Source organism: Phocoena sinus, chromosome 9, assembly GCF_008692025.1.
Source record: "Phocoena sinus isolate mPhoSin1 chromosome 9, mPhoSin1.pri, whole genome shotgun sequence".
NCBI lineage: Eukaryota > Metazoa > Chordata > Mammalia > Artiodactyla > Phocoenidae > Phocoena > Phocoena sinus.
In genome coordinates this window covers 64,710,683-64,727,340 of record NC_045771.1, presented here as the reverse complement: position 1 = coordinate 64,727,340, position 16,658 = coordinate 64,710,683, and the positions used below count along the sequence as shown (strand labels likewise).

Here is a 16,658-nt window from a genome sequence, read left to right as displayed (position 1 = left end):
AACTTTTTAAATAATACATTCTACTAGACTAACATACTAGACGTTTTCCTATATCTAAATTTCAGTTAAAAACTAGAAATAATGCCATGATGGAAAATTTATAACAATGACCTTCAAAGAAATACTGATTTCCATACAGTAATAATCTATTTTAATTTTTTTAAACACATTTTAAGTGAACATAATCTGAAAAATAACACCCATTATACTTTGAAAATTCAGTATGTCTTAGTTCAAATATCATAAAATACTACAGGAAAACCTTAGTATAGTACTTATGTAAAGTAGCTGATATTACTTATATAAATGCAGTATCAACCAGCCATTTCTAAAAGGAAACAAAACAAAGCAAAATTACCTTCATGGACTGTAATGCCACAATTGTCACACTGAATTATTTCATCAGCATCCTCACTATTATCTCCAAGACAAACACAGCAAATCAGAATATGGTCCATTTTTTGAGAACTCCAGTTTTGACTCTTCTCAAGAATCAGCGAGTCCTAATATTAAAATATCAGAAAATCACATATTTAAAAGGTGATTTTAATAAATAAAATTCGCACCTTAAATCATTTTACGCATTTCCAAAATTATGCTGCATACTCCATTATTTTAGTAATTTCAAAGTATGCTATGTTTGAGAAGTGAACCTCTTTGTCAAAGGACCCTCTAAGCACCCTCTCTCTAATTTTTCACTTCTCTGCAAGTCCCATATTCTCTCTCCTCTAGGAAATATAAAACCAAGCTTATAACCAACAACCCTTCATCTGCTTTGCCATTCTGGATATAGTCTGACCCCTGAAACTACAAGAAAGGAAAAATTAACCCGTAAGTAATTACTAACCCTATATATGGGTTTTAAAACTATAAGACATGTTTCCTACACTTAGGAAGCTTATAATCTTATCCTGGGGAGACAAGACACACACATATTAAACAGTTAAAAAAAATCAAGATAACGTATAAGCAAATATGTATGTGATGGCATATTACAGACTACACTCCTTTAGTGCTGGGGAATCCAGAATTTCCAGGGTCATCAAACCACTGAATGACAGATCCATGAAAGCCTGCATAGGAAATCTGTGTATACAGGTACAGAAAACCATCTAAAAAAGAATCCAGATTGACTGATTGCTAGAAGAGTCAGAGTACTCTATTAGGTTTATGTCAAGAAATATCTAGTGAAAACTGGTAACAAAGATACCTAGTTAATTGTAATATAAAAGGAGAAAGGAAGATGTATTAATGAATATAAAAAATAAAGAGTGTGCTCCATTTAACTTAAACCTTCGGCATTATGAATTTAAACTTTAAATGACAAATTAACATGATGATGATTCTTGTCATATTTAACACACTGGGCTCAGCATTACATATAATAAAAGATGGCATGTGAGTCTATATATTTTCATTTAAGAACCTAACCATATTCAGAAACAAAATAAATTAGTTCCATTTCACACATTAACTATATTGTTTCATATTAACATTTTTATATTTCTATATTCTTTTAAACTGACCAATATCCAAAGTAACCTTTAGAGTCATTTCAATAGCCATTTGTAAATAACATTTGAAAGACACATGACTGTCAAAATAACATTCTTTCAATATATTTTCTGTGTAATAAATCTAAACTTGCAGCTAATGTAAAAAATAAATCAAAAAAGAATGCAAAAGTTAACAAGGAGGCATCATTTCTCTTGAGAATTCTAGTACTTTAAAATTTTGTATTTTGCTCCTTTTTGTTATAAAACAAAAGTATCGATAGTTCGGGGCTTTGGACGTGGCTAGCAAATAAAGATTAAAACTTCCTAAAATGAAAACTCATGTTTTAAAGTACTTTAGTACAGTGAGCAAAACAAAAATCTGCCCAGATTTTCATCCCATTAGCAATGCTTCAAATGTAACAGCATTTGCCTTAAAATCAAACGTTCTTGGGTTTCATTCTCAGCTCTCACTTAATAGCTATTGAACCTCGAAGCTGTAGTTTTCTCATCTGTAAAATGGGATGATAAAAATAATACCTACCTCATCAGGTTGTTGTGAGACTTAACAAGATAATGTATGGCAAGAATGTTCCTGAGACATACTAGGTACTCAATAAATGTTCATTCCCATTCTCCTTTCCTCTGTACTTCTTTGTAGGTGGTCCAAAAAGAGAAACATGAGCTGACCATTTATTACACTGGGGAATCTTCCTTGGAACCCCAAAAGAAAGGTTATAAGCCTCAATGAACACTGGTACTTAAAATATTTTCCCATGGTAAGTCCAAAAATTTTTTTTCTTAAAGTACCACATCTAGGTTAAAAAAAATCACAGACCAGAAAAAGATCTAGCAAACAACCAGAGTTTGATGACTGAGAGGCTACTCATGTTTATGGGCTCTGCCAATATTTCCCTGGTGGAACTACAACTAATCAGCCCTTGAAAAAAAAGGTTTACCCATGTGGGAAACAAGTAAATGTCTATGGATCAGAAAACTGGCATCAACAGACAGTTCTATTATATTCCTATTTGGCCATTTTGCTCAGAAAAACAGTAAATGTCTAAATTATCTCTAGTCCATTTTCTCTCTACACATATTATCATTTAGAGGCAGAGAAAACAAAATTAACTGGCAATTTTGACCCTCTGATCTCCATCATTTGAGACTCTTACTAGACATTAAATACAAACAGATAGAAATGGGGATAACTTAGAGTCCTACAATATTATCCTAACCAAATGGCTGACAATGTTTCAATGGGAAAATCTAAACAATACATCCTCTTAAAAAGTTATCTAGGTTGTCTTCAATAGATCAAACATGGCTTGAAGCGCACTTCTGATCAGAATACAAAAGTCAATTTAGTATCAATTTTTAATAGCATATTTCTGAAGACATATCATTTTTCAAGTTTCTGGAGAAAATATTTAAGCTAAAGTTTTTACCACAAAATACATCATTTGAAAATACGATTTTTACATAAAAATGGAATTTGGGAAAATGGGTTTTGAATGGCACATCTAGGATATAACTTTAATATTATGGAATAATTTAATGGACTCTAATGGTAATTATTAAGATTAAATGGGGCACTATAGTAATAAATCAGTGACTCCTTATTGTAAATTATTTCATTTTTCTCCTTGGGATTTAAAATTTACACCAAAAATGATTCTGCCCAATGTTTTTTATCAGCTCTCAAATATGTTTAGTGTTAATTTATATATGTATTCCACAAAGATTATTATAAATAACATATACAACAGGGTAAATTCTAACTAAGCTATATGTGTGTTTAATAGGAGGAAATTCCAGCACCCTTCATATAAAACCAGAATTAAAAGAATCCTATTGCTCTGAAAATGAGAAAATATTATTATACCAAGTTTGACCAATAGTTCTTCCTAGAAGTTTTTAAAGAAGGTTAAATTTTCAAGAATCTCAAGTAATTTTTGTACAATGTTACAAATTGATTTTTTTTAGGCTTTAGAGCAATTTGTTTTATTTTGAAATGTGTAAAAAGACAAATGATTAATAAGTCAGAAGCCCCCAAAAGAAATGGCTATTTAAAAATTTTTGCAAAATGTTTACATTTTAATTAGCAAAATTCAGATGACAACTGCTATTTCTTCACATGGCAAGACATCTAATCTATTTAACATTATGAAAAAAAAACCCAAAAAACTTCCACCTGAAAATGTATACTGAGATGATTTTCTATCATATACTAATTCTCATTCAAAGCTCTAGTTTCAAAGTCCTGAAAATGGGAACCATTATCTGAAAATACTATACAGCCCTCCCCAAAAAATTTATTTCAGAAAACTAAAGGCAAGATAACCTTGGTGAATCTCAAAAACTTCAAGATAAAAGTTTGAAAAAGACATGTAACCATATTCCAACGGGATTGTTTCAGATAGCACTAAAATGCCGTAATGCCACTGACAAAGGTATATGCCCATGTGAAGAAAATGCAGGCTATCAAATGCCCAAATCTAGAACAGTAGTTCCCAAAGCGTGGTCTGGGGAACTCTCTTCCAGGGGATCCAAAAGGTAAATACTAAGGATATTTTCCTTTTCACTCTCTCTCATGGTATATGGTGAAGATTTCCAGAAGTTACATGACACGGGACGGTGTCATCAATCTAATAACTTTTGTGTTTCTATACATCTCATTTTTTTTAATTTCTGAGTTTTAACTGGAAATGGCAAATATCAAAAGATATAACCTATATGAATAATAATCGGGGTCCTCAATTTTTAAGACTATAAAGGTGTCCTGAACCAAATAGTTTGAGAACCACTGCTCTAGAGCATTTCAAGGCCTACAGCATAGGCATGGTAAGACCATTAAGAGCCAATAATTATAAAAGGCCACCACTCAAAAAAAAAAATGTCAAATTCCCCTAAGAAATTTCAAAATTATGAAAGTTCCTGGGCATCATTTACATGATACCCAACACCATATCCCTACAAAAGCACCTGACATAGCACCCAAGAAAAAATTTCCTGCTTATAGACTAAATACAATTCTATTATGTATTCTAAAACCACATTTTCAGCTATCTCTATTACAAAGTAGTATTTGAAAACAAAGTAAAAGCATAGAAAAATAAAACTTCAAATATAATCAAATATATACATATTAACTAATGAACACTTGGCAAGGTATCACTACCTAAAATAACCAGGAAGATTAAAATACAAACATTGGCCAGAAGACAACAAGGATTACCTTTAGTCATCTTTTTTACAAAATCAAGATTATAAGAACAGGAAATTTAGAAATATAAAATAATTTCGATTAGTTCTTTCTTAAAATTTAATATCTAATTTAAATGACATTTATATAGGACAGTAATCATCAAAAATTATTGAAGAGTTTGAATAACAGTCTTGGAAAAAACCAGTTATCAAGCTTTCAGGTAGAATATCATTGAGGGAAAATTAACCTTATATAAATTCTTCTACATTTTTGCATAGGGTAGAGCAAAAGGAAAATTAACATAAATTAACACAAAAGGAATTAATTTAGTTACTATAAGAAGGATCTTCTTGACAACTGTATCAAGGCACTTATCCAAGAAATGCCCTGGAATCTCATTCCTTTCGGACTATTAACCTAAATAAATAAAGTCCCATTATTTACTAAAATCTCTTCTGCTTAGTAGGAAAAAAACTAAACAGCACATGTGGCCTTTAAATGCATCATAAAGAAGAGTCTACAATCTCTTAAGCAATTTGTTATGTATTACACATTATTAACAAATGGATAATTTGTATACATTTTACATGGCAAATTTCTAGACATATGCAGGTGTTCCCCCACACCTTAGCATAAATCTAATCCATACTGCCTCTATCCTAGCCAGCCTCCTTTTATGAATGTCAGGCTAATAAAAACCAAGAACGTGATACTGCAGAAGGTAAACTTAGTAGATACAGGTTAGTATTAAGTGCTATAAAATAAACTGGATACATGTTTAAATCAAGTATGAACAATTAGATTTTCCATACTTCTGTTTCCTTAAATTGGAAATATGGAACTGTCTGTGCTACATCATTATGAATACTATATTCCAAATGACGATTTTCCTTTACCTAAAGATAGGAATTAGGTAAGCACTGGAATCAGGCAATGTTCTTCTTAAGAAAATGGGCAAACTGGAAGTTAACCAATGTTTATAATGTAAAATATAAATTGCTTCTTCTCTACTGACATACAACACCTCTTAATCTGCTATATATTATTTTGGTAAAACACCAAATTTTTTAATGAAACTTAAAATAGAAAATCACTCTATGTAAAATTTGTAAACAGAAGAAATGTAAAAGAATAAAGCATAGAAGGAAAACCTTTCTACCAATTTAACCTATTTCAATAATATGAAAAAACAAAAAAATAAGTGCTTGTTAAAGAAGTGAATATTTAAGACTATAAACACATTAATGGCATGACAGACTTATTATAGTTCTACATGTGATGTAACAGGTCCATCTACATGTAAGACGACAACTCAATCTTTCTTTTGAAGAAAAACATATACATAAACACACAGACAAAGAGACACAAATGTGTTTGACTGAAGAGTCTTGAATGTTGCATCTTGGGCCCAATGGATAAACCTAACTTTCAGTAGTAGAACTTCAAGTGGAAGAACTGAGTCATTACTGTAGTTTTATGATAGTAATGTTTGTTTTAGGATAAGAAATGTTTGTTTGTTTTCATTTCTTTGTAGAGAGAACTTATTCACTAAAAATATGTAAATATATAGTTTGTATTTACTCCCATACATCTAAAGCAAAGATCTGGTGACTATTCAGATGGGTGCTACAACTGAAAAAGGAATTAACCTTTAAAATGAATCTCTAAAAGCCTGAGACAATCATTAAGTTGTTTGTTGCCCTGCTCAAAAGTATTCTAAAAGTCTAAATTTTTATGCGGATATGGATGTAACTAAGTTGAAAGAAAGGTGACCTTTGTTTTCATAATCCACTCAGCACCATTCAGCAGTCCTATGAACAATGGAGTGAGAGGACAGAAAAGGGAAAGGAAAACTCTACTATTTCCCAAGGGTATGGATATAGAAATATTTCTCTACGAATAGAGACTGAGCTCCTTGAGGACGGTGATTGTGAGCTCCTTGAGGACGGTGACAAACAGCAGATACTCAATAAAGGCGGGCTGACCAAATGAATAAATGTTACATTTAGGGTGCTCACTCACTACCACAGCTGTCTATAACAGGATTTCAAGGAAGCCACTTAATATAACGGGTAGAATGGTTTAGAGAAGAATTCCCTTTTCCCCAGACAGACAGATATCATAAAAATTGGGTTGATCTACCTCATTACTCTTGCTCTGAGATAGTGTCAGGCTATCATTGGTCAGTTCCTCATCATCAGCACTGTTTCTGCTAAGAACTTTACTCTTCTTCTTCTTGCAACCCCCTTCACTGGCAGGGCTGCTATGATCTTCATCATTGCCTTCATCATTCTCATCCTCATCACTCCCACTTCCCTCATCTTCATCATCCTCATTGTCTCCATCACTTCCTTCCTTCTGAGATGCAGATCTTCCCTTTCTTTTTACTACAGTGGGTCGCCAATCATTGTCATCTTCACTATCATAGTCATCCATGTCATTCAGCTCTTCCATGGATACAAAATCCAAAAGTGGTCGGTTGCGACGAAGGTTCCACTTTTTTGGCTCACTGACTTGCTCCTCTGTAGTTGTTGTCGTGGGGACTGAAGGAGATGTATTAGCAGCAGGAGGACTTGTGGCTGGTGTGGTGGAAGCAGCAGAAGCAGCCACATTATCAGATGTTGTTGCTTTTTCTTTATCCTTCTCTCTCTCCTTCTCTTTATCTTTTTCTTTCTCCTTCTCTTTTTCCTTTTTCTTTCTAGGTCTCTCTCCATTCTCTTCTTCCTCCTTCTTTTCCACTTTAATTAACTGTTTTTCTGATGATAGTACTTCTTCCTCTGCAGAATTTTTAAGTTGTTCTTCTTTTACTTTAATATCTTCATTCAGTTCTTCCTCTAAAATATTTTCTTCAGAATCACTACAGGAACCTTCTCCACTGTCCTTTGAAGGATCTTCACTTCCATTACCACTCCCTTCAGAATCTGTTGAAAATATGAGAAAAAAAAAAACCACACATATGTATATACATACACACACACACACACAACGCTGACACAAATGAAACCACCAAAATTTGTGAATAACTTGCAAAACAATATAAACAAATTTAAGTCAAAGAATGGTAGACATTCCCAACCTGATTAAATAATAAATCAATGAAGCTGGAATAATGGTTCTAGTTCAATATAGCACTAATGAAGATGAATATATGTAACTCTAAATTAAAATATGCTTTAAAACGAGGACAACTATTTTATGTCATACATCTCACGCTATAATTGGTACCGTAGAGGCAATTTGTTTCAAAAAGTAAATGTGCTTCTTTTTAAATTGAGCACTTGATTTTAACTTTATGATAATGTAATACATACCAAATTGTTCTTCTCTTACATCTTTCTTTCATAAATTATATGGACTTACATGCACTGAGTCACATTCAGAACAAGAAAAATATGACCCAAAAACTTTGTTCCATTTATCTCACTCTTTACCCAGCAAAAATGAACATAGATATTTATGACAGTCAATTTGTACCACATCCCTAATATACCAATCAATTTTAGGATCACCAAATACACAAGTGAAAAACAGACAATAGCAATGGCACAGAAAATGGAAGTTGCAAGATAAGTTATCAATTTTTCTGATTATTAGGATACTGTTCATATCAATAAAAGAGTTACCTAAACTTCCAAAAATTCTAGGCAGTAACTACTACGGACCCTAGAATGAAAGAGATTAATGCATTTTTTTAAAACCTAATCCATCTCGGAAATGAGCAAGCACAGTAGTCACTAAAAAGATAGGTTGAGGACTTTAAAGAGCTCATGCAGGACCATAAGCTTTCTAGCAAGTGCCTTCCATTCCTGTCTAGGGCAACTCAGGCCCTCTTAGACCAACACTACTCAGTAACATTCTAATCCTCTTTACACATAATCAAATAAATAAAAATCTAAAATATTTGTGGAGAGGGTTATTGGTGGAAGGGGAGCAGGAGGAAGTGGGAAACAAACCAGTCACAGTCAAGTTGTAGCCAACATCAATAGTAAAATCTGTAGGGTGATGAATATTTTGTACCTATAACCAAGATAAAGGTAATAATAAAATGGTGAAAAAAATTCATGTTTCCATACCATTTTAATTTCTGTTAACTCAACCAGTGTTAGCCTCTATAATTACCTGGGTGTTCAAAGTAAAATAAAGTTGTCTGTAATTAGTATCTGGTTTCTAAAATATCTCAGAAATCCTTTAAAAATGGCTGATGAAAAAAATCCTGCAAGTTAAATCACATAAAAAATAAAGACTAACATTTAGTGGATGTTGATTGAACCTATAAAAATCACTGTCAATCTCAAGATTATCATACAGGTGCCTACATCTTATTCAGGACTGTTGTGACAAAACACTCTCATCCTGAACAATCTTGTAAAGGACACAAGAGCAATATCATGTAGGCCAACAATCCCTTATCTGAATTTTGGAGCCACACATCCTACAGAATTTAGATTTTTTTCAGATTTTAGAAAGGTAGCATTGTGTATGCACAATATATTACACTAACACCTCCAGTGACGTCTATGGTACTGTACTGTAATCAAATACGTTACATCTGCAGTGAAAAGTATGAATATTTACAAGTATGATAAGTAAATGCTACAAATAAACTCCTATCAGTTCCAGTCAGGTTTTACCATCAAATAAATTCATGCCAAACTTAGGAAACATCTTTGGATTTGTGAGCTTCTTAAATTTCCAAAAGAGCGTGGACCCAATGTCACTTACAAATAGGGGACTTATTTTCAGTCCAACAGCTCTACAAATCATTGGGAAAAGAAGTGATTTTTTTATACCACTCACAACAATTAAATCCAACCTACCAAGAAAAATACCCCTGGTAAAAAAAAATAGTTCCTAGATATTTTTAGATAAGGATATCATAATAAGCAGAATTGACCAAACGCTTCTAAGGCAAAGATAGATCCTTGTGCACACTGACTAAAGCAAGCAATGCTATAATTAACAGCCCTGGGAAATGGAGAAAAGGAACTTTTCCTCTGGATTAACCTTGTAGAATTTTTTCTTAAGTAACTAAAAAGTACTCCTAATAATTTTCACCAATAAAAACGTAACAGTAGATATAAAAGAACGATCAAGTGGGGCACAAACGTGGGCTCCTGATCAAAACTGAGACCAATCCAACTTTGCTATTACTTGTAAATTTTACAGAATGTCAAGAATTTCTGCAATTTTGTTTTGGTTATTGTTGCCAATGCCAATCGATTATTTTTAAAAGTACAGGGAAATTGATACTCTTTGATTCTGATTTGGGTTTGTTATCATGCCTAAATAGAAAGTAGAATTTTAAAAAGATTTAAATGCTTTATATTTGTTAACATTATTAGAAGAATCTGAGATTTTTCCACGAATTAAATCCTAGTAGCTTACCCAACCCTTCATTCTCCAAATATATCACATTATCCATACTCCAACTGCTGGGATCAGGAATATATCAAATTTTATCTTTCTTTGATTTCTGAAAAATAACTTCTTCAACTGATTAGTCATAAGTTCTTTTTGGTACATACACACTTGAGGGATGGAGATAAACAATATTTAGTTATGGCACTACTTAGTAATAATGACAATGAGAAAATCACTGTCCTTGGCTGTCTATAATTCTATTTTTGTAGGCTGTAATGAAAAATTTCCCATTCCTACCAATTCAAACAACGTTTCAAATCCATCACTCTTACAACCTTAAATAAAAGAAAAAAGTAATAACAGACTAGAGAAATAAACCAGATATTTCAAATACAGCTATTTTAGGCATAAGAACAGAGTTAATTCTAAGTCTACAATAAAAATGTTTACATTAGAAGAAAAATCTTTAAAATGGAAATCCCTACCTCCTATTCAGTTAAATAAAAGGTAACCTTTCTCAAACACAATATATCAGGGCTTCCCTGGTGGCGCAGTGGTTGAGAGTCCGCCTGCCGAGGCCACAACAGTGAGAGGCCCACGTACCGCAAAAGAAAAAACAAAAACAAAAAAACACAATATATCAAAACCTCTCTAAGCAATAGCTATTTCAGCTAACAGACAGTTAAATGTTTTACAGTTACAAAGATTAGAAACCAACCTTCAAGAATCCCTTCACAATATTCAATGCTTAAGTTTCCCCCATGATAAATATTAAATAATAAAATCAATATGATTTAATTCAGAGTTTTATGTTAACTTTGCAATATAAAAAATCATCTTTGTTCATCAACCTTAATTATTTAACTATTCTGTTTATTGATCTGGTGCAACAGTATTTAGGATTATAAATATATATAACAGGTAACAGACAGATCACCAGCCTACTATTCAGTTATCATCTTGGAAACATTTTTAACTCATCTAGTATATCTCTTTCTAAAAAGCCAATCAGTGAACACAACTCATCTTCTACTTCTGACTCCAGTTCCAGCTGTGTCATTTTACATCTTCTTAGAGATCTAGACCAGTGGTTCTCAAGTGGGTACAATTTTTCCCACAGAAAACATCTGGCAATGTCTAGAGACAGTGGTTGCCACAAAAGGGCAGGGTTAGGGTAGGGGTTAGGTACAGTAAGTGCTATAGCATTGAGTAGGTAGAAGACAGGGATGCTGCTAAACAGCCTCCAATACAAAAGACAAGCCTTCACAACAAAGATTTAACCAACTCAAAATGCCAATATTGCTGAGATTGAGAAACACTGGTCTAGCATGTAAGACCTCAATTTGACCTCATTCTACTTCCCCAGGCTCATCTCTTCTACTACGCTTTTACTCAAAACCTGATCTCCATGTATAAACGATATTTTCCATCCTCCACATTTTTAACACCTAATGTTTCCCCTACCTAGGTTGCTTCTCTTTCGGTTCCTAGTTCAAGTCTCATCTCCTCAAAGAATCATTGTAAATCCAGTCTCAAGTAGTCCCATCTCCTTTGAAAGACTTGAACTACACAAGTGATTGATCATGCCTTATAACATCTATCTGCTATTTTATTTAATTATTCTAATATTATCATTATTTCTTTGTGAATTCACCATAACATCCAGCAAAGTGCTTTTAAACAAAGCTACAGTTGGTCAATGAACATATCTTGATCCACTTAGCCAAAGGAAGTTAAGCACAAAATACTACCAAGGCAATTCTCAACCTGACTCTTCCAGTTAAATTGTTTTCTGGCAATTTGGACCAACTAAACTATGGCTCAAGATCTAAAATTAGCCATCTTACTTTGGCTAGGGGGTTGGGAAGACACAGCACTGCTATTTTGTCTTGTTTAATAAAAGTAATATATGCACTTACTTTCATAATCATTCATTATGTAGATTACTAAATGTAATCAATCCTATCTTAAATGTCTCCTATCCTATACCCAATCTTAAGTCCAAGTCTCAAATATAACCACTTTAACTAGGCCAAACCATGAAACTGCCAATAATCAACTGTCTTAGACCTATAAAGCTGATAATTTCATATGGTACCAGCTCACTTTTCTACATACAGTTCTTCTGGTGGTTACCACCGTAACTCTAATACACATACACACTGTTTTAGGACTAATTTGAAAATGTATTTATTGACTGTCCTCAATCAAAAATGAGAAATTTAGCCCTACTTTCACATTAAAGATAAAATAAAAGATGATCTATTTTCAGTTCACAATTTTCTAAAGGTAGAACCTGATAATTATTAACTATAATCACCTGCCAATCTTATTGGCAGGTCATTTTTGAATAATATTTATCTTTCTCTATGTTATCATCTGAGAAGCACAAAAATAATGTCTATCAGCAAGGGTGATAACTTTTCAGAAATGTCTATATTTATTCTTGCTTATTTATTTATTTACTTTTTGACGGCACTCTGCGGCATGTAGGATCTTAGTTCCCCAACCAGGGATGGAACCCACACCCCCTGCACCGGAAGCTCAGAGTCTTAACCACTGGACGACCAGGGAAGTCCCTCTATATTTATTCTTAAAGCCAAACAGAAATATGAAGTTTTGTCGTCAGAATTTCAGAATTCAAAATGAAAATCAGAATAAACTGATGCACAGAATCAGTTAAAACTTGAGGGCCACTAATCTAACCATTTTAACATTAAGTTTGAAGGAAGTCAGTAGTTCATTGAGTTAGTCATGTCTGCAGATTGTTCTGAAAGAAGCTATGATCAGAAAGATTATTATTAGCTATCATTAAAGATGATTATTTAGCTATTATTTCTCCACCTCCAGTTTAACCACCTATTACTAAATAGGGTTGGGATCCCACAACTTCAGCATGTTTGGAAAACAGTGATAAGTCTAATGTCTTATTTCCTGTGAGAGTCCAACTGTCTTACACAGAGACGAGAAAGGATTCAAACAGGAAACACTGGTAATCTAGAGTAAGCCAACATCTCAGCTATGGGAGACAACAATGCACCTTAACCAAGAGTGTAAAATACAACTCAATTTCTACTAATACCTATTTCAAACAAAATCATTCTCTTCTAAAATCTCAGTTATGATAACGTATCAAGAACTACACAAATAAATTTGTGACCTTTGGGGCCCAGGAAGTAAATTACAAATATAGCAGACTAGGTAACAGAAAGTATACATTTTTGAGTGCTTTTAGGAGATTCAAAAAAAAATTATCAACCTAACAAAACTCATTCTACCACTGTCACAAGTAACAGATAATTCCCATCAACCATGATTAAGCTTTAACAAGGTCAGGAGTTTCTAATTTGCTTGATACCAAAAATTATTTTGAGAAAGTAATTTGTATCATTAGATTGTTTTAACCCTTGTAAAGGGAAGTGATACATGTCAATAAACAAAGAGAAAAATTACATACAAAGTCAGGATTTATTTTCATAAAAATAATTATGGAATACTTAAAGAAATTAAGCTTTGGAGTTTTTCCCTAATGGTATTCAAATTAAGTCATAACTTCTGAGACCTAACTATTTTTGTCAGTTTACAATCTCAATCATGACAAACCAAAGCTACATTCTAGCCAAGAATATTCTTTTCTGCAAAGGTTTTCACCAAGAGCACTAAAATAGGTTTGAATTTTACTTCCTTTACCTTCCCTTTCTTTCTCTTCTTTGGAAGTACCAAACAACAGTAAATGAAATGGGAGATGAAAGAGCTGAGAAGTAAAGGTTTAAAAAAATTGATCAAGATAAACTTAACTTTTGATTGCTGGAAGTAACCTCAATTAGTCACCATGATACAGTAAGTAAGTAGTTTCAATTTAAGATTATACCTATCTACTTTTAGGATCTAAGCAATAAAAAGATTCTAAATGTTGGGAGTCAAAAGAATTGGATTAGATCCATTTAGGCCTAAGTGGCCTCATGCAAATTCCTTAAACTCAGTGCCCCTGTTATCTGTCAAATAATATCTCCTCCACAGAGTTACTGTAAAAATTAAATGAGATTGTGGAAACAAAAAGTTCTTGGTAAATCACAATGCAAATTCTGCTTGCTGATGCCATTAAAAGTAAAATAGTAACAAAACACAACCAAATTTCATCCCTTCCTACCATACCGAACAGGAAAAAAAAAAAAGAAAGAAAGAAAGAAAGAAAAGAAAAAGAAAAACCAGAGGAGAGGAGAGAGATATGACTAAGCATCAAAAATTCTCTGGAAGCATATTTTAAAACTGTTAAAAAGATAAGACTGAAAGGGCTCTAATTTCTCACTTTATTTAAATTTCTGTCAAAAGGGACAGAATTAAGTAAATTTTATTGTTCATGTATTTGTATTTTTCACATATTTAAACATAATTTGTATTTCTCAGATTCCTGCAATGAAAACTTTATATGTATATATGTGTCCGTGTGTGTGAGTTACAATGAACAGAAGATAAAAGGAAAACCACACTTTTGTGTTTTTCAATTTTGTACCATGTGAATATACGACTCTTTAAAGAAGTTTATTGTTCTTAAAATCACAAAATATAACAAGCAAGCACGCATACTTTGTACCTCATATTTTTAAAAGGCCCAATCCACAAGATCCAGCACCTACCAAAGTACAACTTTTTTTGGTCAATTCTATTCTGGTAAAGGAGCTAACAGACAAAAAGCAAAACTCCCCTCAAGAGGATGCCAAGTGATGTGAAAAGAGAACTCTGTTCCTGGGCTGTTCATGGCTGATGTTAGTCTCAGGATGTCACTCTACTTCAGGATATCTCTAGATTTTTTTCCCCTCTGTCCATAAAATAAGCATGAATATATTTTACAGTAAAGAACAGAGAAAACACTTCTGCATCTTTGTATCTTTTTGTTTGTTTTTTAATAAGGTATAGTTGATTTACAGTATTTACTGCATCTTTGGAATAAGGCCTTCGCTGATAATTAAGTAAATATCAAAAAATCAGAAGCAGTGACAGTATCTAGTGATACGATCTTAGGGAAAGGTGGGAAATAAACAGACAAAATAAAGTTTATGTGCTTTAACTTTATACTGGCATTTTAATTAAATGGATTCTTTTTAAGAAAAGTCTGAAAATCAGCTCAACTGCAGAAAGCTGGGAAAAGGGAAGCGAGAAGGAAACATTTACCTGAAGCATCTCCAACTTTAAAATCACTGTCATCTGAACTATCATAATCGAGAGCTTCTAGCAGAGAAGCTGCCAAAGGCTTCACCTGCCGCCTCTTGGAGCTGCGATCCACTGTTAAGAGAAAAACATTACACCGTCATTCATAATCACGCCAAGCACGGGGGAGAGCTGTGGTACTGAGGGAAGGTGCAGATGACCTCGTGCAGGTGGTGCAAATCTCTGTCTTAATTCAGTTCTCAGCAAAAGGTGTGGGGGAAGGTTGGGGTGGGAACACGGGGTCGGAACACTGGCTGGGGAGGGCCGGGCAGCTCCAGCCCCGAGGTGCAGCAAAGACGAACCCAAGCCGACAAAATCGAAACTGGCCCTCTTGAACATCTTGCTTCTGAAACTCGCTAGTAATCCCTCACTTAGACATCGTAACAGTCAATAGAAATTGCAAAGCCCAGGGAATATGAGAAGCTATGTTCATTCCCACGGACCTTGGAGGGGGAGCGTCCACGAAGGGTCCAGCTTCCCGCAGGACACTCCCACCCCCGCCCTGCTCCAGCCGGCCCTGACTTCTAGAAGGGCTGAAATGGACCTCTCGCCCCGCGGACGCCTCCGACACACTTACTAAGGAATCCGAGGTGGTCGTTTGGAGTAGACCTAGGCAGAGGCTGCGAGAGCCCAGGCAGCGCCGAGGTCGAGGACTGAGACCAAGGAAACGAGTCCAAAAGATGCTATTAAAAATAGGCGGCGCCGCGGACCAGACCGGGGCGCCCCAGGTGCAGCCCCGCGGTTCCCCTCCCGCCCCCCGGCCCCTGGTCCTCGCAGAACCGACCCCGGCCGCTAGCGCGCCTTCCTTTGGCGCTTCCCCGGCCAAAGGCGCCCTCCGGCCCAGGCAGCGCGGCTAACCCGGCAGCCCTGGGGAGTTAACGTCCCCTGTTAAAACTCTTAGAAAAAAAATTAACGAAAGAAAAACTTTATTAGCCTGCAACAAAAGCAACAAAAGACTCAGAATTTACACAATCCGAGGCCGGTTGCCTAAAACAATAGGGAAAACAACGACCCGGATACAGCTCTGAAGAGAAGGAAGTGAAAACACCAGACAGAGAGCGGCCCTAAGAGCAGCAGGGGCCGAGGGCGCGTGCGCCGGCCTCGCCTCCGCTCTCCCTCAGGGAGGAGGAGCCGAACGGAGCCGGAAGGAACCGAACGGAAGCCGAGAGGGAGCCAAGAGGAGCGGAGCAGTGCGAGGGGGAGTAGAGAGTTTAGACTCTCGGCCAATAAGTCCCTGAGGCCCGGCCCTCAGTCCAAATCCGTGGAAGGCCAATTTTTGTGTCTGACAAGACGGAGCAGGATGTGTGGCCCCATGAATGTGGAATAGTGCCTTGCATACATTTAGATAATTTATTTTATAAGGAGAATTTTTAAATCCGTAAAAATAT

At 34.8% G+C, this 16,658-nt stretch overlaps 1 protein-coding gene across 5 annotated transcripts in view; it reads right to left on the bottom strand.

Annotated features, from left to right (window-relative positions):
- PHF14 (PHD finger protein 14) overlaps window positions 1-16,320 on the bottom strand; it is a 208,379-nt gene extending 192,059 nt beyond the window's left edge. For all 5 annotated transcript variants that reach the window (XM_032643190.1, XM_032643188.1, XM_032643189.1 and 2 more), the window contains exons 1-4: window positions 15,848-16,320; window positions 15,235-15,345; window positions 6,844-7,622; window positions 359-503 (exon numbers count right to left, since the gene is read on the bottom strand). In XM_032643190.1, coding sequence (XP_032499081.1) covers window positions 359-503; window positions 6,844-7,622; window positions 15,235-15,345; window position 15,848 — 1,036 coding nt within the window. In that variant the 5' untranslated portion in view covers window positions 15,849-16,320. The remainder of the gene's footprint in view (window positions 1-358; window positions 504-6,843; window positions 7,623-15,234; window positions 15,346-15,847) is intronic.
- Between the last annotated feature and the right edge of the window lie 338 nt (window positions 16,321-16,658).